General features: G+C 42.1%; 1 protein-coding gene across 2 annotated transcripts in view; it reads left to right on the top strand.

Annotated features, from left to right (window-relative positions):
- The window catches only part of BLMH (bleomycin hydrolase), a 53,380-nt gene extending 28,927 nt beyond the window's left edge, over positions 1-24,453 (top strand). Inside the window, exons 7-12 of one of the 2 annotated variants that reach the window (XM_026517784.4) lie at positions 1,887-2,042; positions 2,946-3,104; positions 3,264-3,331; positions 4,763-4,880; positions 7,493-7,562; positions 23,511-24,453. In XM_026517784.4, coding sequence (XP_026373569.1) covers positions 1,887-2,042; positions 2,946-3,104; positions 3,264-3,331; positions 4,763-4,880; positions 7,493-7,562; positions 23,511-23,662 — 723 coding nt within the window. In that variant the 3' untranslated portion in view covers positions 23,663-24,453. Of the gene's footprint in view, positions 1-1,886; positions 2,043-2,945; positions 3,105-3,263; positions 3,332-4,762; positions 4,881-7,492; positions 7,563-17,739; positions 18,225-23,510 lie in introns of those variants that run through there. The other variant, XM_057318136.1, reaches the window with a different exon arrangement.
- Positions 24,454-26,995: the final 2,542 nt, after the last annotated feature.

Here is a 26,995-nt window from a genome sequence, read left to right as displayed (position 1 = left end):
CAGCCAAAGAGAATATGCTGTACGAGTCCATTTACATGAAGTTAAAGAACAGACAAAATTAATCAATGGTTCTATAAATCAAAATGGTAGTTACCTTGGGGGAGGTGTGGGTTATTGATTACAGAGGATCCACGGAGCCTCTGGAGCCCCGGAAATGTTCTGTATATTAATCTAAGTGGTAGTTACGTGTGTATGCATGTATGTGAAAAGTTGAATAGAGATGTATATTTCAGATTAAAACACTTTACGTACTTACTGAATATATGTTATGTCTTAGTAAAAAAGTGAGAATAATCAGGTTCTGGAGTTTAGATTTGTTGTAGGAGGTAATAAGGAAGCATTATGGCATCTTGACCAGGGACATGACTTGAAGAAACTGGTGCTTCTAAAATGATCCATCCTCTGATGATGTGGAAAATGGAACAGTGTTCAGGTCAGCTGTTACATCTAGATCGGATACAGTGCTGTGTGCTCTGGGAGAGACAACGTAGCCATGACCTGGTCCTTAGCCTGAAGAAGTTTATGGTCTTTTTGGAGGAGATAAGTTATATGAAACCCAGAAAGTTACAGTGATAAATGCTTGATTCATGGTGGTATGGAAACAGCGCTGAAATCAGATCTGAGTTCAAATCCTAATTCTATCATTTATTAATTTTCTAACTTCAGTCGAGTTATTTATTTACTTGAATGTTGGTTTCCTTATCTGTAAAACAGGAATAACATCTACTTTTGCTGAGAAGATTCAGAGAGGTGGTATTCAAAGATTTTGGTACAACACAGTAGACATTCAGTAAATGTTCCCTTTTCTTAAACCCTGGGCCCATACAGCAATACTTTTTTTTTTTTTTTTTAAACAACATATGGCCTTAGTTCAGATCATGGTTCTGGCACTTATTGGCTACGTGACCTTAAGTAGCTTACTTAATTTGTCTCAATCTCTTGGGGGGAAAAAAGGGAGGGGGAATTATACCTTGGGTGAGTGTTATGAGAATTAAGAGAACCCAACAGATATGTAGTATCTAGCATGAAAGAGGCACACTAAGTAAATACAAGATCCATTTCTCTTGAATGTTACAGAGTGTACAAATGTGTAATACAAATAATGCAGGTAATAAGAGATGAAATTGGGTCAGAGTGGGTACTGTGGAGTGGAGAAAGAAGAGGCTTATGTTATATTTTTAAAAGATAGAGCAAATTTGATATAGCAGAGGAAGTTTTTCCATTTTGTGACCTTATAAAAGGTATTTCTCAATGCTTCTATTTTTGTTTTTTTTTAAGATGAAAATAATACAAAATATATATCCTTGAATTGTAACGATGCTAACTTGAAGGTGTGACATCATTAGAAGCTATGGTAGGGTCTTATAACCCAAAAAATGATACCTTCCCCTAGAAGTTATTCTTGTTCTAATAATACTTCTAATAGGCATTATCATCCGAGCTCCAACTGAAAAGTTGTCTTTTCTATGAGTGGAGACCCCTGTCACAAAGGAAAACCTAGATGCCTAAAGGGAAGGAAATCCGTTTATAATATGCGCCATTATTTGTCATTTGAAATATAATCAGCAGAGCAGCAACCCAGGTCTTGTTGGGTCTCAGTGGTGAGTGGTTTCTTGGCTAGAGAAGTTTAATTTGCAGGGCAAATATTAAGTACTAAATATTAACATTTCAGAATATTGTTCAGAGTGTTTATGAACTCACAAGTCAACTGATCAAATCCTGGACATCAGCCTTCAAATTTTTGGAGCAATGTTATATTTCCTGTGAAACTTCTGGCCTGAATTAGCTGCTGATTCCTAGTGTTTGTCAAGCTTGAGGAAAACAAAGAAGTAAAAAATAACACTTTTCCCTAGTCATTGCTCATTTGTCCTCCTTCTTTCTTCCAGATATTCCGAGTGGTGTGCATTTGTTTGGGTAATCCACCAGAGACATTCACCTGGGAGTATCGAGACAAAGATAAAAATTATCAGAAGATTGGCCCCATAACACCGTTGGAGTTTTACAGGGAACATGTCAAGCCACTCTTCAATATGGAAAATAAGGTTGGCGATTGGCACTGGCAACCACTGGCTACTTCCTTTCAAATACCTGTTGACTACAAGGAAGGGTCTAAGATTCTTGGGTTAACGTGCATAGTCATCAAACTGGACACTGAACAAACTTTGTTCTCCTTTCCTCTGAGGTATTTTATGTACCTAATGATAGAGTTGGTCGTCTGAGGATCTGTCACCTTTCCTCAGTGCTCCTCTTCGGGGACTTTTCCAGCTATAGGCTAGCAGTCAGTTTAGTTCACACACGCTCCCCTGATTTGGGCCCCGAATCAATTTCAGGTGCAAGACAATAAAAGGTGATTAGGTGTTTTCACCATGAGTTCAGAGCATCTCTTTACCATGGGCCTCACTGGGGACTTTCTTATGGAAAGGAGCGCTGTCGCATCCTAGTTTTTCTTGCTCTCTTCGGGTCTTCTCCACCAGTCTAGCAAGATGACCAGAGCCTCTTACTTCCTTGGCATTTTGACCATCTTATAAGCAAGCGGCTTTGTTTTAGGAGCGGAATCTCAGCTTGGTTGCTGTGTTGCCAGGAGCTGAGCCTGTCTTGTAACTTGAGAGCAGGAGTCTGATAGTGATGGGATCTCCATCTTTCCTTATGCAGTGCATACAATTCTTCAGAATTAGTTTTGGGGCAGTTCTTGCCAGTAGGAAAAACAAATAGATGCAACTCCCATGGGGTGTCCCTTGCACTAAGTAGACTATGCAAGAAGCCCTCTTCACATGACTTTGCCACCTTTTGTTTCTTTGTTATTTAGCAAGGTATTTGTAATGTTTTTTTCTTGCAGGCAGAGGTGTGATGAGTGTGATGGCCACATATAAATTTAGAGGATAGGTGAAGCCTTATTTGATGTTCCTTGTTTTATGTTCTAATCAACACGTTCTTAATCTCAATAGATTTGTTTAGTGAATGACCCTCGGCCGCAGCACAAGTACAACAGAGTTTACACAGTGGACTACTTAAGCAATATGGTTGGCGGGAGAAAAACTCTGTATAACAACCAGCCCATTGACTTCTTGAAAAAGATGGTCGCTGCCTCCATCAAAGATGGAGAGGTTGGTATCATTTCCGTGTCTTCCCCAGTGGGGTTAAAACCTCCTCCCCAGTGCTCGCTTCGGCAGCACATATACTAAAACCTCCTCCCCACTTGTTTGGTGTAATAGGAAGACAGGATTTATGTTGACTTTCTTTTTTCCTCTTTCCTCCAACTCTAGGCTGTGTGGTTTGGCTGTGATGTTGGAAAACACTTCAGTGGCAAGCTAGGCCTCAGTGACATGAATGTGTGAGTACAAGAAGTTAAAATAGAAAATCGCCCGTGGGCTGTTGCTGTTGGAGTGCGCTGTTGGTGTGAAATGACTCAGCTGAGGTTCACCTGAAAATTAAGGCTGACCTGAGGGTGGATCTCTCTCTTTCCATCTTGTAGCGTTCGAGGACTCATAGCGTAAACTCCACATAACGTTTGTGCTCTAACCTGGGAAGTCAGGATCAAACTTCATATTTAAGTTGAAATTGTTGCGTGTTCCTAAAAAGCCGTCCTATACAAGAAAAGCACTTTAAAAAAAGAATTGGTTACTGTATAAATCTGCTCATTACATTTGAGATGTAATGAAAGGTTTTCCACACTTCTTATTTGCTATTTTATCCTTCTTAACTACTACTCTTACTTTGACGCCTCATGTATTTTGTCTTTATGCCTACTAGGACTAATTCACATGTGTACTTTAAAGCATGCCTCCTGGTTGTTTATGGCAGGGAAGGTTCATTTGCTAACTAAATCATACAAAATTCCTTGACTATTAAAATAAGCCCTAAATTTTACGGTTTCTTATTGTTACTTATAAGGAGTAAATAGTTAAGAACAGAGAAGAGAAATCTGCTAAAAGAATTCATGATTTTTTTTAACTTTGACAATGTTCTCCAATATTTTTTTTTTTAAGATTTTATTTATTTGACAGAGAGAGAGAGACAGTGAGAGAGGGAACACAAGCAGGGGGAGTGGGAGAGGAAGAAGCAGGCTTCCCCCTGAGCAGGGAGGACCCTGGGATCATGACCTGAGCCGAAGGCAGACGCTTAACGACTGAGCCACCCAGGCGCCCTGATATTCTCCAATATTTTTGACATTATTTATTTAAATTTCACCATCAGTAGTGGTCTAAATGAGTTCACATACTGGGTGGTTCTGAACTGGGTGGTTCAGCTCAGAAGAGACTTTTTTTTTTTGAGAGGGAGGGGTAGGGAAGGGCGGAGGGAGAGAGAGAATCTTAAGCAGGCTCCACACCGAGCACCAGCGCCATGCAGGGCTCAATCTCATGGCCCTGAGATCATGACCTGAGCCGAAATCAAGAGTCAATGCTTAACTGACTGAGCCACCCAGGCGCCCCAGAAGAGACCATTTTTTAAAGAAGTTACTTCAAAAGATTTTTTTAAAGATTTTCTTGCCAAATTGACCATTACAAACTCATCTTGTCAGCCTTTGAGATGGGGAATTTGTTTAATTACTTCATATTTTCCTCAGTACGCTTGTGGCACGTAGAGAATGGAATGCCATTGAGACACCAGATTCTGCACGTGTACCGTAATCTCTGAAGAGCTCCAGCCCACATTTATTTGGAACTGTGGACCTTCTTCAGTTTCTTTTATGTTCCTTTACAACCAGAAGCGTTTTCCCGCTTGAGTACACTGTCCTTATTCTGTACTACCTTTCTTTCTACAGCTATGATCATGAGTTGGTGTTTGGTGTCTCCTTGAAGAACATGAATAAAGCCGAGAGGTTGACTTTTGGCGAGTCCCTTATGACCCACGCCATGACCTTCACTGCTGTCTCAGAGAAGGTATGACCCTCAGCATGCTTACTGCAGTGTTTGCACAGATGGGCCTACATTCTCCTGTAGCCTGTTACCCAACAGAGCTTCATTTGTGTGATTTCTGTTAAAAGTTAGCTTCCAAGCAAGACTTTGTACTCACATCACTTGGGGCTTGGCTGCATGCTCAGAGGTAATAAAATAAGAACTTCCCATGAGGAGCAGAATTTGGGTCAGAAGGGAGTAAGGAATAACAGCTTTTCTGTGACTTTGGAAGTTCTTCATGTGAAGAGAGGTCAACGAGAGAACCTGGGGGAGAAGATAACGTCTACGTATAAGGAATTTAAATAGTCCCTGAAAGTGTTCCTGTCTTGATGACATATGTTTTCAGACTTACCTTCTTTTCATTGGTCGTTCAGATTCTTCGGCAGCAAAACGTAGCAGTAATCTGTGGACTCATTGCCCGTTACTGGATTTATACGGAGCTATTCAGGAAATTGGATATAAAGTATTTCGAATTTCCTATGAAATACTCTGAATCGTAGTATCACTATTTCTAGAACCCATTGTTGGAAACAGTAACTGAAATTTTACCTTTCACAAATAAGCTTCCCCATTTCTAGGCTGTAGAGTGTATATTTCACTCCTGTGCTCAGGGATCATAGAAGAAAAGACTTAAAACTACTTTAATTCTTTACCACCATAAAAAAAAAAGTTCTTTTTCTAGCCTAATTACTGGAAAGAAAGTCACAGAATAACTACCTTGACATTAGAAGCAAAGTTAGAAGGAACTTTTCATAAAATACTATTTAAAAAAGAACAAAATACTAAAGTAAATAAAATACTAAAATACTTAGAATAAAATACTAAGTGGTTTATATTTATATGTTTGGACCTGCTATATTGCAGGATTTATAAAAAACGCTCCTTAAGTTAAACTTTTAAATTATTTAGAGAATTATTAAAAAACAAAAATAAATGAAAAACCTATAATTTCCAGGAGAGGTTCCGTTGGTTTTTTTTTTTTTTAATCATTTTTCATCTTTGTTATATTCCTCATTTTCAGAGATAAAAATAATACATACTGTGTCATTTTCTCTGGAACTTCCATTCTCTGATTGGTGTGGGTTATTAACATGCCATTTTTTTTCCTCAGAGAAATGGAGCTACTTTATATGCTAATAGTATAAAGCAGAGTTTATATTATCATAACTGGAATCCTATATTGAAATCTCTCTCTTCCCTCCAGTTTGAGTTTTTGACTACCATACTAATTTGCACTGCATTTGAATGATTATGCAAAGATAAATGCTAGTAGCTCTATTCTGGGATATTCTTCCTTGGTTGCTGATTTCTTGGAATCCCTGTGATGGAGGTATTATTCCATATTTGTAGATGACACAGAGAACAGATCTGTCTAGGTCATGCAGGAATTCATTGGTAAAGGAGAGGAAACATTTGCAAACTCATTATTAGTAATTGACCTTAGGGTGGTATAGATTCTAACAGTGATATTTAAAAGGAAAGTAAAAATGTACTACAATGAGGGGGGAGTAGAAAACCAAAACAGACATCTGATAGGCTAGCTCCAGGATGTATAGTTTAATTTTGTGGTTTTGAAGGTACCTGGTTCCAAGATTAAGAGGTAGTACAGATAAGGGTGTGTGAAACTTGTTGGTTTGATTGTTGGCTGTTTCTGAGACTGGAAATTACTGAGATCTAGGAAAACTGCCAAGAGAAGTTCTAGTCAGATTCCACGTAGATGAGATTCCCGCAGTTGTATGCAAGTGGGAGTTGACAGATGAAATCATTAGGAGCCAAGTCTCTTCTCAGAGATTTGAGTTGTTTTGACATCAGCAAATGCCCTGGGTAAATGTAAAAGAAAAAAGTCTTCCCAGATGGAGCCTCCTCTTGTTCCTCTCTGCGTTACTGTAGTAGGGGTTATAAATGAAGATTACCGTAAGTGTCATTGTCCCTTAAGAAGGTTATAATTGAGTTTATTTTATTCATGAAGATACAAGAAGAACAGTAGAACTGTCTGGATTTTGTTTTATGAAAATAGTCTTTTTACTTTTGCTTTGCCATTCAGTCTCTGTTGTATTAAGTTCAGTATTTGTGTAACTGAATCAGTAAAAGTGCACGTTTGGAGAGTATCGTTACTCGGTGCTACTACGTAGACTAAGATCAGGCAGTGTGATGAGAATGTGTTTGTTTTGTTTTTAAAACTCTGGCCAGGTCTTAGAGTCATTTCTAAAATGAATACAGTGGGAAGCCTTTACAGAGAATGCTGACTGATTTAAAGCAAGGGTCCCTGGCTTCAGATGGTGTTCACCACTTTTGGTAATTTAATATTTCATTTTGTCAGCCAAGTAGCAATTTAATATGCTTATTTTTGGTATAGAATATAATGTAAAGGAGAAAATAGTATTTGTTGTTTTGTTAGGTATATTGCACCTTTACTCCCAAGAGAGTTAAAGCTCACTTCTGTTAGAGTATCCCTTTAGTTACCGGAGGGAGTATATGGCCCTGATGGTGTGTATCATGGCTGTTTCTTCTGAGTGGCTGAAGAAGAGCTACGGTTATACAACGCCTCAGCAGGAGGACCTGTTTCACACTGTACATTGTTACCCACTCTTTTGCAGGACGATCAGGATGGTACGTTTGTGAAATGGAGAGTGGAGAATTCATGGGGCGAAGATCACGGCCACAAAGGTGAGCTTAGTCTGCTAATACTAACTCAGGGTGACTGGAGTCTGCGCTACTCTCTGCCTCCTAAGCTGCCCCAGCGTGGAGCGTTTTTCAGTTATTAGTCCCTTAGCTAAACTGTTCTACAGAAAATCTGAGGATCTAGTTTGCCTCCATGATCCCTGTGACCAGCACGTTGTGCCTGAACCCACAGCTGATTCTGAGACCAGTATGTGCTGGCGTTCATTCCAAACCTTGCCGGCCCTACTAGACCTCTTTGTACCAGAACCACTTGACCAGTGAGAAGGCTGAGTTCCCTTTGCCAGGACGCTTGCTATATAGCATTTGGTGTATTTTCATCTACTGCACTAACTCTCTAGAAAGTCAGAACCTTCCGAGTGGGAGAAGGGCATTGGCAAGAACCCTTAGGCATTTATTGGAGTCTCCTTAGAAGCTGTGAAGTCCAAATAGCAGAGGAATGCTCTGGTTACCGTTTAGAACTGTTCTGTTCTGACAAATCAAAACCCAGGCAGAAGTCATAAGGAAATTATTATAATTGAGCCAAAAGCTAACAGGTAATATATGAGTTATAGAAAAGTAAAATATATATATACATATATATAAGCAAAATGAAGAAAATAAAAATTTAAAGTAATCCTATCATCCAGAGATCACCATCGATGAACAGCATAGGGTATATTCTTGCAAATTTTTTTTTAAATCGTATTTATTTATTTCAGATTGAGAGAGAGCTTGTGCGAGCACAGGAGCAGTGGGGAGGGGCAGAGGGAGAGGGAGAAGCAGGCTCCCCACTGAGCAGGGAGCCCAACGCCAAGCTCCATCCCAGGACCCTGGGATCATGATCTGAGCTAAAGGCAGATGCTTAACAGACTGAGCACCCAGGTGCCCCACATTCTTGTAAATTTTTGAGACCATACTTTTTATTTATTTTATTTTATTTTATTTTATTTTATTTTATTTTATTTTATTTTATTTTATTTTTAAAGATTTTATTTATTTATTTGACAGAGATAGAGACAGCCAGCGAGAGAGGGAACACAAACAGGGGGAGTGGGAGAGGAAGAAGCAGGCTCCCAGCGGAGGAGCCTGATGTGGGGCTCGATCCCAGAATGCTGGGATCACGCCCTGAGCTGACGGCAGATGCTTAACGACTGAGCCACCCAGGCGCCCCTTGAGACCATACTTTTTAAAGACAGCTTTTCATAGTAGATAAAGCCTGTTAAGGGGTTTTTTGTTTTTTTAAGATTTATTTATTTATTTGAGAGAGAGAGAGAAAAGGAACAGGGGAAAGGCAGAGGGAGTAGGGAGCCTGCTGAGTAGGGAGCCTGACGTGGGGCTGGATCCTAGGAGTCCGGGATCATGACCTGGGCCTAAGGCAGACACTTAACCGACTGAGCCATCCAGGTGCCCCTAAGGTGTGTTTATGCTTTAATTTTTAGGGTTTCAAACCCAGAGTGGCAACCACCGTAGAGTATTGGGCGAGCGAGCAGGTACCCGCACGTGTGTCGTGGTATTTTGTAGCAGCCCTTTACCAGAGTCCGTGTTCCTGACGTTTAGCCGGTGGGTTCTGGCTAGGAAAAATGCAATAACCCCAGCTTCCTAGACTAGCCAGAAGACTGAGAAGAAGTAGGTAGGGAATCCAGTGAGAGATACCCCAACATTTGGAACCAGACTTCAGCACTCATCCCACCACCAACCAGGAATCAGCCAGAAATTTCCTTACTAAAGAAGAAAAAGAAAATAGAGATCTTAGCAACTCTTTGCCTGTTGCCTGTTTAGATAGTGATTTCCCAACTGTGTTTGTCAGAGCCCTAGGATTTCCAGGGGTGAGAGGTGGAGGAGGAGGGGCGCGCAGGTTTGGAGGTGAGCAGATGGGACATCGGTCATTTATATTTGAAAACTACGGTCTCACAAGAGTCTGTTAACCTGAGTTTGTTTTCGGCTTTGTGGTCTCACATGTATTGGTCAGTACTCTAAGTCCTCTACGTGGTATTCTCTTATAAGTTTTCAACCCGAATTCAATGTGCCATTTTAAATTGGTGCGTTCACTTCTTCTTTAAAAGATCAGTTTGCCAGAGGTTTGCTTTTTGGAGTACCATTTTTTTTTTTTAATCATCTCTGTTGTTTCTTTTTTTTTAATTATATCATGTTAGTCACCATACAGTACATCCCTGGTTTTTGATGTAAAGTTCCATGAGTCATTAGTTGCGTATAACGCCCAGTGCACCATGCAATACGTGCCCTCCTTACTACCCATCACCAGCCCAGCCCATTCCCCCACCCCCCTCCGCTCGGAAGCCCTCAGAGTCCCGAGTTTTGAACTTGACTTGAGTATGCTGTGATTCAGCAGCACAGGCCAAAACCTGGAAGCCATTTAATTTGTTGTTCTAAGTCTTTCCATCTCCCCATGATGTGATCCTTGGTGGATTTTGGCTGACCATCCCTGGGATCTGCCATGAAACTCGGGCGCTCACTGTTTCTATGTAAACAGATACAAGCACTGCTAGTGCATTTCTGTTCATCTCAGTTGGGTGTGCCCCTTCTGTGATTTCTGCAGTTGTTCTGTGGTTGTGGGGTGCTTGTTAAGTTAACTGTTATGAATTAAAGTGCAGTATATTTTTTAATTGGTGATTCCTTATATGATGAATTTTATTTTAAGACAAAGACACATTGGGATCAATTGGAGAAGGGTAGGAACCTTAACAAACCTAACAGAAAGATTACGATAACTCATGATTTAGTTACATCTGCAAATTGGCAGTAGTTAAGATATGAATCCAAAGGAATAACTTGTCTTGAATTGGAAGGATTTGCAATTTTTAACATTTTAAAACATAAAGAGATTGCTTTAGATGAACCTCTGTAGCTTCTGTTTCGTTTTTGGTCTGATTTGGTCCCTGTAATTTGGGTTTGTTATTGTAAATGTTAGTGTTTAGGAAAAGGACTACAGTTACGGTTTAGATGAGCCTGGATCTGTTGGCTTGCGTCTGTGATGTTTTTACATCCCTAACAGTCACTCAGTTTATAGATTCATAGTGTGGTTTTTGTCGTTTTTGTTGGCCTGTCAGTAACCAGTGTTGTGGCTTGACCAGCCCTTGTGGTTTTTATTCTGATTGCAAGATGCCCTTCAGCAATAACCATCAGGAATCTTAGAAAAAATGAGGATTTACTGCTTACTGAACCTGGAAATTACACAGCTCACCTGGGGCCACGCATTGAAGTTGCAGGTAGACAGCATGCACGTCCCTGGAATTCTGCTTTAAAGGGAGTTGAGGGTGGAAGATTAGGGTTTCACAGGTTCACTGCTTATTGGTGATTTTAAAACATAAGAGCTGGAGCTTAAAGCGTGGGAAGAGAAGAAGCAAGTGGCCTAAATGATCAGTTATCAAAATCACCTAGGATCTCTAAAACAAAGGGGCCTCAGTGGCGGGGAGGTGGCCTGGCTCTTTATCTAGTCATATGGCTGGCAATGTGTTTTTTGAGATAGCCATCTTTGCAGTGGGTGCCTTGGCAATCAAAGCTTAAGTCAGGCACTCGCATTACAAAAAAGAAAGAAAAACAGCTCTCAGGGTTTACAGTATGTGGTGATATCCATTTAGGAGAGAATAAATGCGTATTAATATTAAGTCAGGCAGATCCTGTTCTGTGTAGTGTGAGTTACTGTCTTTATTACTTTGAACCTAAATACCTACTCTTTTTTTGTTTTAGATTTATTTATTAGAGAATTCGAGAGCTCAAGAGAGCAGGGAGGAAGGGCAGAGGGAGAGGGAGAGAAACTCCCAAGCAGATTCTGTGCCAAGCGCAGAGCTGACGTGGGGCTCAGTCCCGCAACCCCAAGGTCACGACCCCAGCTGAAACCAAGAGTCAGAAGCTTAACCAACTGTGCCACCAAGGCGCACCCCTAAATACCTACTCTTAAAGAGGATTCTGGACCACTTTGTTAATTTTTTTCCCATTCAACTGTACTTCTTTACTACTACTCAATAAAAGTTTTGTTTTTGCTGATTTACTAATACCTTTATGTTGAGAGAGCTGAGGTCTTGATTCCTGTGATCTGCCTGTAATCCTTCTTGGTGAAATCTTCAGCTATCTGGTTAAGATTAAACTAACTTTTTCGTTGTTCTTGACTAACTGAGCAAAGCATTTCAGTAGAGAACTGAAGGCTATGAGCCGAGTGGGGGTAGGGAATAGTTCATTCAAAGCCAAAATAAATTATTTTCATGTATGTCTTAGTAATATTTTGGTGGGGAGGGGCAAAGGGAGAGGGAGAGAGAATGTGAAGCAAGCTTCACATCCAGCATGGAGCCCAACGTGGGCCTTGGGGCTCGATCTCATGACCCTGAGATCATGACTTGAGCCAAAATCAAGAGTTTGACGCTTAACTGACTGAGCCACCCAGGCGCCCCTTAGCAATGTTCCTTTTTACTTAACAGGAAGGAAGGAAAGAAAACATGATCTAACTTAATTAGCACTCTTGGCCTGACCTTAGGAGAGTACATGTAGTATGTTATTATGCTAACGACGTGTGTTCGCCGCAGCGAGGCCCTCCTGTCAGTCATCCTGGTGGGCACTGGCCAGCGTGCACGAGGCGGAACCTCTGTTTGTGCTCTCTCAGGGGACAAAACAATCTCAAGCAGCATTGCTGGGATTTTGTTTCTGTAGATAACATTGTTAACGGTTTGTTACTCTTCTCTTTGGGACTTTTGCCTGTTAAGATTGATGGTTCCTGAGAGCGCTGTGTTGATAATACAAGCTAGATATAAACACAGCAGAGATACTTAGGCATGCAGCCCTTGCCCTCTGCCCAGTCCTGGCTCTGGTCTTCTGCATTCCATTGGTCATGTTCATGGCCTTTCTTGCACAGAGATGACTAAGTAAATCGAATAACCTGTTTACCAAAATGGACAAAAGTACCTTCTGACCCCAAGAGACATAGAAGGAGAAATTAATTCTTGTCTTACTGGGCCCATTGGGTTACTTTCTGTTGGTGAATTCAAGTATTCTTAGTCAGCTGGACTGAAAATTGGATGCATATCTAACATGTTGTATGAACAACGTGGCTTTCTTTTTTCACCTGCTTCTTAAAATACTTGGCTGTACATTTTGTACAGTTATGGATCATATCAGAAATGGAGGGGCGCCTGGCTGATTCAGTCAATAAGAGCTGACTCTTGATCTCGGGGTTGTGAGTTTAAGCCCCACATTAGATGCAGAGATTGCTTTAAAAAAAATAACAATCTTTTAAAAAATGGATTTCACAACTGGATGAGGGAACAGACCTTGGGACTTGTTACATTGTCTTTGATTTTGAAAAGTTGGTAGGCTTGTTAGAGTAAAATAGTTTGTAAAACATTTAAGAATTTAAAATAGAGGAAATAACCTTTGGTGCTTCTCTCTCTTCATCAGAAATTCACTTGAAAAGAGCATACTCTTTCAGCCAAAACAACTGGCAGGTCATCTAGCTAATAGGTGATGGAACCAGAATTATAATCCAGACAGTCTGACACTAGAGCCTGTTTTCTTAACCACGAAACTGTGCTTCCTCTCAGCTTCTCTGTTCTAGTAGCATCTAGTGCATTCTTTGGTGATCAGAAACTAGTGGTGGAGGGAACACGTAGAACTACGAAGGATCTGGAGACCTCATATAAATGTCCCATGCCAGGAGAAGGGCTTGTGGAGCACCACTTATAGCCAGAAATCTGAAGAAGGAGGGAGGGAGGGAGTATCTGGTGAAGGTTTACGTTCAAATATAGCACATTGTGAGTTGGGCAAGTAAAAAACTCTAACCACCTATTTTTTCCCAGAATTATTGTGTCCATGCTGCTTTATGTTTTTTTTTTCCCTTAACTTTCTATCATGGATAATTTCAAGCATATATAAAGTAAACAGAGTGTATCAAGGAACTCCCATGTGCCCATCACCCAGCTTCAATAATTATCAAATTCTGGCATGCATATAACAAAGTGTTTCTGATAGTCAATAAATTAATTCTTGGATGGTCTTCCTAATGAACCAATCTTATTATGGAACTTTACTTCCTTATGATTGGTTCACTTAATCATGAGATGTATTCTAGTTTTAAAGTCTGGTATAGCAGAACTCTAAACATGGAATTATAACAAAGTTCTTCATGTTCATTTAGTCTAGTTTCTTAAATGCTAGATAATATAACCTTTAAGTGAGGGTAGGGAGGGTATTATTTTCTAAATCTGCAGTGGTCACTGAAAGAAAAAAATTTTTTTTTTAAGATTTTATTTTTTTAAGTAATCTCTACACCCAATGTGGGGCTTGAACTCACAACCCCAAGAATAAGAGTTGCATGCTATAACAACTGAGCCAGCCAGGTGTCCCAGAAAATACTTCTTTGAAAAATTTTGTCTCTCTTAGTTTTTATTTTGAACCAAAATTAGTTTTCATTTTTCAAATTGCTTTTGTGCCTTTTAAATACATGAACATTTAAAATTGTTTTTAACCCACATTCTTCATCTTTTCTTACAAATAGCCTTTCTGTTCCTTATTTCATTTTAGTGAAGTTTCCAGACTTCTTCCTAAAAGAGAGTGTCTTGATTTCCATCAAAGAGACTTTGGCATATTAGAGATTAATCTGGGAAGAAATTTATATGGCTGATTCAGATTATATCTGGACTTCTGCTGCTTCCTGAAAACTAGCCTTACCAGCCAAACTATCCCATATGATTTTGGAGACAGTATGTCCAAAGCTAGGCAAAAAAGTCATCACATCCTTCATCTAATGTATATTGTGGAACCAGGAGATCAGCTACTTTCTTGATTATAGATCCTGGACAGTAATTTAACTCTTTATACTTTCACATCTCTCTATCAGTAATGTGGATAATTTCTGTTTCCCTATGAGGGCCTACTGTTTGTGCATAGCCATCCAGTGAAATAATGTGTGAAAGCATTTTTCAAACTGTCGCTGCAACATAACTCTGGAGAGTTTATGAGTATTCCATATTTCTGTCAGACGTACTCAGTATGTATAGTTCATATTATCTTTATAAGAATTCAAAATTTGCTGATGTGTTTGTATTTATTTTTCCTCATGGCATCGAGGTAGAGTAACTCCGGATATGAGCATGGGTGATTATACCCGTGTTGTATATGAAAAAACTAAAACTTATTGAGAGGTTTTGACTTACTTGGATTGCACTGTGTCAGAGAGAGAACTGGGATTCAGATTTCTTTTTTTTTTTTAAGAGTATTTGAGAGAGAGAGAGAGTGCACACATGCAAGTTGGGGGAGGGGCAAAGGGAGAGACTCGCAGGCGCACTCCCCAAGCCTGTCGCAAGGCTTGATCCCACGACCCATGAGATCATGACCTGAGCCAAAACCAAGAGTGGGACACTTAACCACCTGAGCCGTGAGCCACCCAGGCTCCCTAGGATTCAGGTTTCTTAATTTGACAGAGACAGCTTCCCTAAAAATGTATATTACCTATAAAAGATAATGTAGTATTTGCAGATCTGAGATTCAGTTTTGTAATTCTAGCACAAATAATGCATATTATAGATAATATTGAGCTGAATGTACTGAAATTAGAGAAAATTATATGAGCTAAAACCAGAGGCTTCTGACTTCCTGGAAAGGGGCAAGGTACAAATTTGTTATGTCACCTCAGGGTTTTCATGTCTCTACCAGCTTGGGAAAAGTGCTGCTGTTACCAACTCTGAGTTTCAGAGTTCTTTCAGAGGGACTTCTCGTCCTCCATCATTATTAACCAAAGAGCCCGCATGACTCAGGCTAAAAAATAGTGCATAGGAGTGGACCAGCGCAAGCGTGAGCTCTCAGGTTGACTGCTGCTTCCTTACCAAAGTGTGTGACTAGGAAAGGCTACCGTTTGTGAGAGGGGACAAACTGTGGCAGAGTAGCTCCTTTTGACCTGGAACCGGGCCTCAGTTTCAGGGACAGATCTCCTCACGTTCGCGTAGAGTTTTGTGCGTGTATTGGCTTTCTCCTGTGGAGAGGATCTACTGTTTGCAACCCTCCTGTCTCCAGGATGTATTTGCACTGGTTTGAGAAGGATAAAGGGGAAGCACGGGATCTGGAGCCAGACCACCTGGGTCCCGGCAGTCCCACCTGTTGGCTGTATGACCTTGGTCGTGGTATTTAACCGCAAAACCTGTACGTCCCTGATCTATAAAATAGGGGTAGTAATTGTACGTCCCTCGTAGGGTTGTTGTGAGAACCGTGCCAGGCATTTCTAAGAAGTGCTCGAGAATATCAGCTGTCGTCGTTCCCGTTGTTGTTACCTGTGGACAAGTGAAGGCAGAACGAGAAGGCCCCTTAAGCGTTCTCTTCTAGAGGAGGGCTGTGTCACTTGCCCACACCTCCAGTTTCAGATCTCTAAGAATTCAGGATCGTAGGGTGACCATTGTGCTGCATCACCGGTTTACCGGGTGGATGGCTCGTCATGCGGGCTTCGTTTGAGGAGAGAAAGCAGCGGCGGTGAATAAACCCAGTGCTGAGGAAAAACCATTAGCAATAGCATCACCTCCCATTTATAGATGGGATGCAGGGGACCGTGCACAGAGCGTGGTGGAATGAATGTCGGACCCTCCAAGGAATTTATACTTACTCACCAGGGACCCGGGAAGGGGACTTGCAGAGGGCTGTGATGTGACAGAAGTGGCATTCGTGGTGTGCTCCTCAGACTGTAAGATGCAGGGTAAGTAGACCCAGCCAGGGAAAAGAAAAGACGATTTCTCCAAGAAGGCAGATGACAGAGAAAGAGGAAGAACTGGAGAGGCGCCTCCATGGGGAGACGCTAGGACGACACTGAAGCTGAGGTCGGGGAGGGGTTAGCAAGAAGTCAGGGGCCTGCGTGGCGTCAGGGAGAACCTGGTGAGTCGTGCTGCAGCCAGGTAGTCAGAAAATGAGTCAAGGGAAAAGGCTTTGGGGCAGGTTTTAGAAAGAGATTGGAAGCCCAGCTGTGCTCTTCTACCACCGGCAGCAGGACTAACCCTTCCAGTGCTGGGTGCAGTGAGGAGACAGGAGGAGTGAAGCTGGGACAGCTGAGCTCGTAAATCTTGCTCCGTATATAGTATTTGCAATTTATTATAAGAACGAGTAAGTAAAACATAAACACAAGAACAAGTGCAAAATAGTGAAGTTGCAAGGTAGATGGTGAGTGATTGGAACTGTGAAGGCGCCTCAGTGAGTCCTCAAGAGGGAGTGGAGTTTTAGGAAAGGTCATTACGTTTTTGGAAAGGAAGTGGGAGGCCAGCCAGAGCAAAGGTGGCTGAAAAGAAGGTAGCTCTTGGCACGTGCAGCAGGCTTCAGGCAGGTCCGAGGAAGGAGGCCAAGAAATAGTGCGAGCTTCTGAGGAGATCAGAAAGCACGCTTTGCCTGAAACAGGAGTAGTGACAGTTTGGGGGTCAGAGAGAAGTCATTTGAGTTTCAGCAGGGAAATAGGCCGTTGGATGACATCTGGATCTTTCCTCTCCTGTCCATTGTTAGAGACCTGGCCGGAACTGTGTGTGTTCTCAGGCTTGTCTGGCTCGTGCTTACTGGTCCAGGGACAGGAGAAATCTCAACTGTTGGCACGTTGCCTTCTCTCCTCAGCACGGAGGCAGATGGGCTTCTTCTGGGCTCCTTAGCAGAGGACGCTTCCTCAGAAGCACATGCTTCTGCTCACTGAACTTGGTTGTGATTTGATGGTTTAAAAAAAAATACAACCCATAAACCAAAACAACCCTCTTTCCCTACCGTATTTTTCACTCTGTAAGTTCTCTAGCTTTTGTTTCTGTTAAAAAGGCACAGGTAATATCAAGCTTTAAGAGTATCTCTTATCAGGGGCGCCTGGGTGGCACAGTGGTTAAGCGTCTGCCTTCAGCTCCAAGCGTGGTCCCGGCGTCATGGGATCGAGCCCCACATCAGGCTCCTCCGCTATGAGCCTGCTTCTTCCTCTCCCACTCCCCCTGCTTGTGTTCCCTCTCTCGCTGGCTGTCTCTCTCTCTGTCAAATAAATAAATAAAATATTAAAAAAAAAAAAAAAAGAGTATCTCTTATCAGCGAAAGGTTCAAGAACATGAATGTGTCCCCACCATACAGCCAGACTTTGGGGTTTACTCTGGAGGAAAAAGAAGCCTCTTCTCAGATCACTGTCCAATGTCTGTCTCATAAATGGTGCTTTTGGTTCCCTTTCTCTTTTTTTAACATCCAGCCCAGCCTGTCTCTGTCTTCTAAATACATGCGCCCGGAACACGTGACATCTCTTTGATTTAAAGATACAAAACTGGGCACCTGGCATGACCTTCCATGTGGAATGTGTGAGCAGGTGGAGTTGGTGCCAACCGGGTGCCTGAACCAGATTACGCGCTGTGACTTGTTGCCTCGGCCGTAGCTGCCAAGTCTCTGAGCGCTCTGTAGGAGGAAGCGGAGCCCCGTGGAAAAGACCGCATTTAAGACCTAGGTTTGAATACGGGCTACATGACTTTAGACAATGCGTACCAACCCTTCCTGCCTTGTAGTGTTGTTGCAGGATTAAAATCAAAACAAGGAGAGCGGATGTGAAATTGCATTGTGAAATGGGGCTCCCTGCAGATTTATGGGTATGCTTTTGTTTCGTTTTGCTTCCTAACGTATGATTCTTTTAATAAATAATAAAATCACGATATCCCAAAATCAAATTATAAGAAAGCATATAAAGAGAAATCTTGTTTCCGTCTCTGCCACTCCCTTCCCCTCTTTCAGGTCGCCACTGCTGTTAGTTTCTGTTCTCGGTTTTCAGTGTGGTTTAGTCCATCAGCGGCAGCGCGCCGTATCACCCTGCTCTGCCTCTTGCTTTCACTTCACCGAACAGCATGTCTTGGAGGCACTTCATATCAGTGTGTTTCCGTATCGGGACAGCTTCATTATTTTCCATTGTCTGGATGTACCATAGTTTATTCACCCAGTTCCCTTACTAGTGGAACTTGGGGTATTTCCAGTCCTTTGCTATTACAAACAATATTGCAGTGAGTTAACATATGCGCGATGCTTAGAGCAGTGCCTAGCATATGGCAAGCGCTAAACGAGTATTAGTTCCTGTGCATAAATACATACTGTGTCCGTGCAAGTACTGCACGTCTGTAGGATAAAGTCCCAGGAATGGCATTAGTGAAGGGATAAATGCATTTGCACGTTTTATAGATACTGCCAAATGCCATTTCAAAGGGATTGTGTCATTCTGTACGTTTGCAACATACTCTATAGAAATGTAAGGTATTGGGGCGCTTGGGTGGCTCCGTCGGGTAAGCATCGGCCTTGGGCTCAGGTCATGATCCCAGGGTCCTGGGATGAGCCCCGCGTTGGGCTTCCTGCTCAGCAGGGAGCCTGCTTGTCCTTCTCCCTCTGCCTGTCACTCCCCCTGCTTGTGCTTGCGTGCACGCTCTCTTATCAAATAAATAAAAATAAAATCTTTTAAGAAAAGAAAATTAAAGTTTGAGAATAGGTTGAGATCGTTTCGGCCCCAAGACCTCTAATCATTCGCTTTACCAGATAAAACTGCGTGGGTTCGTGTGCGAGAGCGCCAGCTATCCTGAAGAAAAGAAAATTAAATAGATAATTAAGGATATGTGCAAAGATTTAGTTGCAAAAATATTTATAGCGGCGTTGTTTCTAAGCATGAAAAACAAGCCAGACTTCATCAGTAGGAGATTGATTAAATTCACTTTGGCTTACTCATCCAGATTCAGCACTTAAAAGTTATGATGTAGATAGTTGTATTCCTTAAATTAACATGGAAAGAGATGAAGCAGCAAACACAGCCTGTGTGGCACTTTGTAATAAAAGAGCGTGTGTGAGGTCTTGTTTTTATTAAATGTATGGAGTCTACACGCAGAAACTTACTTATAAAGGCTTGTGTGTAAAATCTGACCAGGGCTTACGTCAGACGGTGGGATTGTCGGCGGTTCTCCCGCGTCTCATCTTCCTCTTCCTCCTCGTTTTCTTCCCTTTCATCTTCCTCCTCTTCCCATGTTTCCAAAATCTGTTAAAACGAGGGTTAATTATTTGGGTAATCTTTAGGATTGGGAGTCAAAAACCAATAGAAGACTTCAGAAGTTTTGAGGAGAAAATCAGCCCTGTTGAAGAAAAATCATTGTTTATTTTTGGTAAGGTTTTTTCACCTGCATATCTGGATTCATAACGTCATTGTAATTATGTAATATATATCGTTTTTATATGCTTTACTTTTATCGCTTAAATGTTTTCCATGTTGCTACATGGTCTTTGCAACTTCATTTTAAATGACTGGCTGACGTTCTGTGAAATAGTTTCTCGGTATTTATGAGGACGTTGGAAATATGAGACAGATGCCAGTGAGATTTTTGCTTTCCTTTCTTGGAGGCTTTCTTCAGCCTTGCGTTATTACCATCGGGTGAACGATTGGCAGTGACTTAATGAGGCCTCGAGGGTCCAGCCTCTTTAGGTCCATGCTGCCAGACACATCCGTCAGAGCAGAGCAGAAAGTCGATTTTGTCACACCTTTTTCAAAAATAGCCCCCCAAAAACACCCCCCGTTAACCACAAATCATTTGTTAGTGAGGTGAAATACCCCATAGAAGACAGAGAGCAAAAAATAGAAAACATATCTAATTCCTAAATGGTAATGTATTTATCACCTTAATCAAGGCTGAAAGCTTGAAATGTTAGATCTCTGGTAGAATTTCAGAAAACTGTTTTCAGGCAAAGACCTTCTTCCCCTTAAACTAACCTATTCAGTACTATTCGGTTTGAGTGAATTTGGCCTAATCAGTCTCGAGTTGTATCAACAGACACTGTTTTTCCCTTTACAGACCAACACTACCCTCTCTCTTAACAAATACAGAAACATTGGCAGGGTTTTTTTTGAGGGACTATTCGCTTATTTTATTTCTTCCTCATTGCATGTAAACAACACTTTAAAGCTTAAGCAAAATGTGATTTCACCTTAGTTCCTAAATCTGACTTTCTGTTTCCTTAAGTATAACCTTGGGCTCCTTGTTGCAGATTTTTCTTTCGCCTTTTTCCCCGGGGAGTGCCTCTTCCTAGTGGCCAAAGTGCTTAAGGGCTAGAAGCCGCAACTTTCTTCAAATCAGAACAGCCACTTTAAACCTACCTGAAAAAATAAGAAAATAAACTTGCCCGAATGGGCACTTTGCTGCTCCCTCACACAGCACTCACTCGGTTTCAGACACGCTGAGCCTCATCTCAAACTCCCAAGACACACGGGATACAGCAGTTACAGCAGCCCCAAGTTCCTTATCTGCTCAGGGTGCAATTACCTGGCTGCCACCTAGACTGTGAGGGTTTTGTGGGCCCCCAAAGAACTCATATCCTGAAGAGAGAGACTAATCAAGACAGGTCCTCTGGGTAGGGACACTGAGAGGGCGGATTGCGATTGATAGGAGTTTTAATTTGTGCGGACTTAATCTGATCTGCTTTCAGAACAAGATAGTGTACGTGTACTTATTGTCCATTTTCTCTGTGCCCTCTGGAGACTCATTTGATTGTGTGATGATAGTATTGTCATAAGGACACAGAACTTTATTATGTGACTCGGCCTCTGTCCGTCACCTGCCTCACTGTCCAGAGCTACTCTAGGGATTTATTTAGCTTGCATTATGGGAAGGGGAAGGGTGACTAATGTTTCAAATGGTATGGTGTTTAGTAGTCTGGTTTCCTGCCCACTGAAAGCCCCTCTTGGGGAAGGCAGATAAGGAATTTCTCAGGAAGCAGTGACTTAGGACGCAGCAAGAAATGGTACTGGTTGGCGCTTCCTCTGCCCCAGTTGATGGTTGGTATCAGTTGATAGGACTGTCTGTCCGTTGAGAGAACTTGGTGGCGGTGCAGGCCAGGTGCTCGACTGACACCGAGCCAGGGACTTTGGAGTATTTAATCAAGGCAGGACCAGAAGCAGCCCAGGCTACCGCGTTGGTTGGTCTGTGCTCCCCTTGCCTGTACCCGCGGCTGAGAAAAGGAGCGCGGGATCGGGAGGCAGGCATCCGTGGACAGAGATGCGTTCCCTTACCTGACTTGGAGGGAGCCCTTGAGCACTTCTCCAGGGCGTTTTCTCGCGCATCCGATAGACATCCTGTGCCACATCCGGGGGAGCTGTCCTTGGCTTCTCTCAGAGGTGCAGAGGAGAATTGGGCCCAGGAGACCTCACCAAAACAGTTGTGTTTTCATGTTAAATAATGTCCTCTGTGACACCATTTAGCTGACACAATTAGACTTGCCATCATGTTGCATTTTAATTACTTACATCGGTCTGGCCTTTGGGGCAGCAGTTGTCAAATTATGCTCTCAGGAACCCTGCGGGTCCCTGGGGCCCCTTTTAGGGGGGTTGCAAGGTCTTCCCTTCAACAACATATCTGTGTGAGGCCAGATTTTACTTCCTCTCCTTCAGCCAGAGCAACAGATGGCGACAGATTGAAGACGGAGCAGATACAAGAATTCATCTGTCTTCTGTGAAGCCAGACATTAAATTGTAAAACAAAGCCATTTTTCTAACTAAAGTTTATTTTATCTTGGAGAATGTAATGTTTTTTTTTCCTAAAAATATATTATTTCTATTCACTTTTTTTTTAATTCTTATGAGTTAGTATTTTTAACTTTGTTTTAATTTCTAATATGGTAAGAATCAGTAGGTGTTACCCACATAAACAACTTTTTGGCATCCTCAATCATTTTAAGAACATACTGGGGCCTGGAAGTTTGAGACCTGCTGCACTAGAGGACTGCCTCGGGAGAAGTAGCTTCAGCTTCTTTCTCTTGGTCCCGGGTGGTGAGAAATGATACAGCACAGAAATCAATTTGAACAAACACTTCGAGAGAAAAATGGCTCAGGTGTCTAGTACAGAACAGGTACCATATATGGTAAGATGGGGGTGGTGGTGGTCGCTAGTTCCTGTGAGTCCTTGGATGTGTGGGTGCACGTCGTACCCCCGTGTAGACTCACATTTTTGTGCTCTGTGCTCTCTCCTTGACCAATTCTTGTTCTAAATACACACACTTTAGTCTCTCACTTTAATTTTGCTCTATTATCCGTGGCTCAAGTGAAACATTTTTCCCTATTTAGGTTTGTTGGAAGTACGTTCCGGAAGGGGAATTTTTGTCCTAGTGGAGCCCTAGTGGAGATACAGGTTAATCTTCCTAATAGGAAAAGGCAGGCTTCTAAGATGGATAGATGATTGCTGACACCACGTTTTCTCTCAGCTGAGCTCTCAACCTGGGGCGTTCATACAGTTCTACCCGCTGGAGAGATCCGTAAGCCCTGGGGCCTTACTGAGGAAAAGAGGTCAAGATGCTGTCTCAGTCTCCCAGTTCTGCCTGATGTTCGCACGGATTTCCCACTAGGAAAGCAAAGACTGCGGTATCGTTTGACTTACACAGGATCATCTGCAAATAAGCAGCTACCTGGGAATGATGACATGGCCCCACGGGGTTTCCCCTAGCCGCTGAGCTGCCTGCAGGACTTGACAGTAGAGGGCAAGGTCGGAGAGGAGCCAGTGATGCTGAGAAGGTGGGCAGGGTAGGGAGGGAGTGTGCTTGCCTGTCCGATCCCAGAGATCAGTGCCCTTGATGTGGGCTGTAGTAACAAGAAGCCTTTCCACCTGTCTTCTGGGGTGCCGCACTCAGCTTCAGCCCACCCAGCCTGGGCAGTGAAACAGCACAGGATCTGCGAGCGGTCTTAGGTCCGAGGCCCGGGTCTGAACCTCACCTGTGTGACCAGGGCATGTCACTTAGTTACTCTGAGCCCCAGTTTTCTGACTGATGAAATTATAGCCATGCCTGTCCCGTCTGCTTCACAGAACTGTTGGTAAGACTTAGGGGAAGTGAGGTTCTAGATGGGAAAGCTGCAAAGCGTGTGCAAATGCAGGTTCCGTGAAAAGCTGCTTTATAGTGCCAGGGGGGCTTCTGCTCTTCACCCCTCGCCCTCTGCGTTCCTGAGGCTTCTGTTCTTTTCTCCAGGTTACCTGTGCATGACAGACGAGTGGTTCTCTGAGTACGTCTACGAAGTGGTGGTGGACCGGAAGCATGTCCCTGAAGAGGTGCTAGCTGTGTTAGGGCAGGAGCCCGTTGTCCTGCCGGCCTGGGACCCCATGGGGGCGTTGGCCGACTGATGCTGCCCCCAGCTCTTCCCTCCTCCTCCAGGACCTGAAGTAGCTGCAAAGGACAGACCCAAGGACTGAAGCCAAAGTTACACGGGTCCCCACAGGACACAGACTCTTGGATTTCTCCTCCAGGAACCTCTTCGGGGAAGTGTGCTTTATGATGAAACAACGTATTCTTAAAGGGAAGGATCAGGTCACACTATGTACTCTCCTCATCTCCAACACCTCAGGATCTCTTAGCATTTTAATCAGATATCATTGTTTGTCTTAACTCTGTCAAAAAGGTCTGCTTTAGTGTCTTTTAATAAGACAGGAAAGGATGAGCAATTGAAGAATATGGAGAGAAAACGGACCTGACGCCCCTTGTTTCTAGAGTAGAGTTGGGGGAGGGTTATCCTAAGATTTGAGCTTTCAAACTGCATGCTGCCTGACAGTATCACTGTCCTTCCTACATGGCAGTCACTGAATTCCGTTTTTTTCAAGGTCATTTTATGTGCGTCTACTAGCCCAGGAATGGGAGGTTGATCACGTCTGACATGATTCCTTCCTGTTGTTTGGAACTGGGGGGGAGCACAGCTCTACTCGAGTCAGGGGTAAGTAGAGGCTTAGAAAAAGATGAGCGTGAGAACAGCCAAAACCTTATCATGGTCTGAATTATAATCCTTAGGGGGAGCTCCAGCCCAATGGTTTAACTTCTGCCTCTGGAATTGGGAGTTGGGTGGGCAGGAAAAGGTGATACCATTCTTTCTGACAACTAGATGGTGCTGAGAAGCTTTTGAATAAAACACTTTGCTAAATCAGAGTAAGTGCCTTTTTTGATCTATCTAAGAGTTTCTTTATTTAGCAACAAAGGAAAGCAACCAGATGACTCATATTCCTCAAAATGGAGAAACAGTAAGATTGTTCAGGGCTTCCCTGCTTCACCTTCTCTGTGGTATAAATGACCCTTCCCAGCCGGTGCTGACCGTCACTGGCTTCCGCTGAGGATGGCCAAGCACCATACCTAAGAGAGCTTGTGTCCCTGCCACTTAGCCGTGTTTTCATCCAGATCCGGGGTCTCTACAAGAGTAAGAAATGAAGCTTTGTTGGGCCCAGCCTTGGAATTGGCTGGAGAGTATGTGTCTTACTGAGACTGGGTCTCCCTTTCACTGAAAGCAAATAACTACAGCCTCTTAATCAACATTTCCATCAGTGCCTGAGCCCCCCAACCTTTCTGGCTCTCCTAGAATCTTCTCAGTCCAGGCTGGGGATGTTGTCTGTCATAGCACTTTCCAAGATAACATTAGTTAAAGGCTCAAGCTTTAATCGAAGTGTTTACAATATTGTTGTAAACCCTTGCTGTTCCAAGCAAGATAAATAAACGCATTTCTAGGCGCATCACGGCAAAACCCTAGAACAGATCTTAAAAGCATCCAGGAACACAGATTATTCCCTCCAAAGAAAAGAGAGTGAGATTGACAGCTTACTTCTCATCAGCAACTATGTAAGCAAGAAGATGGTGAAATACATCTTCTTGGAGCCTAGAATTCTATACTCTATGAAACTGCCTTACAAGGGTGAAGTGAAATACACTTTCAGTCAAACAGAAGGGAAGTGATCCAGTACAGGAGATCTGAAATGTGATAAAAACGTGCGTCATCTAGACGAAAAGCCTGTAGGTAAGTCTAATAGGGTTCAAAGAAAGGTGAAACTAAAATACATGAAAGTAGGTAACGATAATTAGGGAGGTGATTGGACGAAACATATTAGTCAGGAGGAAGATAAATATATCGATTAACTTTAGACCTTGGTATGTTAATATATCCTAAAATTTTCTGGATGAACTACTAAAAAATAAGCAGGATATGGTTTCCAAGCAAGAATATAATCAATCCATGAAAAGGCAAGATGGTGAGAGAGAAAAAATGCAAGACAAATAGAGTGTCCAAAATAAGACAGATAAATGTAAATGTGTCTAATAATTACAATGTATAAATGTTCCTGAAAAAAGACAAATTGTCAAAATGGAGGGGTTTTTGTTTTTGTTAAGATTTTATTTATTTGAGAGAGGGCATGAGCAGGGGGAGGGGCAGAGGGAGAGGGAGAAGCAGACTCCCCATTGAGCGGGGAACCCAAAGCAGGACTCAATCCCAGGCAGGACCCCAAGATCATGCCTGAGCCGAAGGCAGCCGCTTAACTGACTAAACCACCCAGGAGACCTTCAAACTGGAGTTTTAAAAGCAACTCAGCCATAGCTAATTACAAGAGACATCAGCAACCTGGGATATAAAAAAGATAGCAAAGATATATCAGGCAGATACTAACCAAAGTAAATCTGGTGTTGGCTATACTAATAATTAGCAAAATTAGGGCTACTCTGAATAACCAAAGAGACTGATGCCAGGGTATGTTATTCACAGCCTCCCTGGAGCTGTGCAACGCAGTGACCCTGGAAATAGGCTTTAAAACAAAAAGCATTACTAGAGATAGAATCACTGCATAATTATATGTTTACTTGGTTCTCCAGAAAAATATAAAGATACTGAATTATAAATTAGTATGTACTTCGTAACTTCAAAGTGTATAAAACAAAAACATAATTATATGGAAAAATAATCCAATATCATAATGGAAGATTTTAACATACTTATCGATTGTTGATAGATCAAGCAACCAAAAACTCGAGTATATAAAAGATTGAAGCGTTTAGTAAGTTTGGTATAATGGACATCTGTAGGACACGGTGTCTAATAACTGCATGTTCGTCCTGAGCACGCATGGAACTTTCTCAAAAATTGGCCATATATTGGGGAGTAGAGTCAAGCTCAACAAATTTCCAAACGATTAAGTTGGAAACTAAAATTAAGAGCTAACTAGAAAGCTCCTATATGTTTAGAAATTAACTCATAGGTCCAAGAAGAAATCACAAAGGAAATTTAACCTGAACAATGATAAAAAAAAAATACTACATATGCAAAATGACAGGTACAGCTAAAACAGTACATAAATTTTATAGCCTTCAGATTTTATTAGAATGGAAGAAAGACTGAAAATTGAGCTAACATCGATGTCAAGAAATTAGAACTGCAAAATCAACCTAAAGAAGAAGGAAATAAAATGCATGTGCAGAAATTAAAGATAGGATCAACAAAGCCATAAGCTGGTTCTTTAAAAAAATGAGGTAAATTAGCAGATCTCGACAAGACTAATTAAAACATACACAAATTAAAAGGAGGATACTATTATAGGTACTGCGGATATTTGAAAACTGGAAGACACACTTCACTTTGTTAAATGATGCGCTTAGAAGACCTAAATCCACAATGTCCAGAGCAACAGAAGAGAAGCAACACGCCAGAAACC

Source organism: Ursus arctos, unplaced genomic scaffold, assembly GCF_023065955.2.
Source record: "Ursus arctos isolate Adak ecotype North America unplaced genomic scaffold, UrsArc2.0 scaffold_24, whole genome shotgun sequence".
In the NCBI taxonomy this organism is placed as follows: domain Eukaryota; kingdom Metazoa; phylum Chordata; class Mammalia; order Carnivora; family Ursidae; genus Ursus; species Ursus arctos.
Note: the sequence above shows the minus strand (reverse complement) of the source record. Positions and strands in the feature narration are given on the sequence as shown.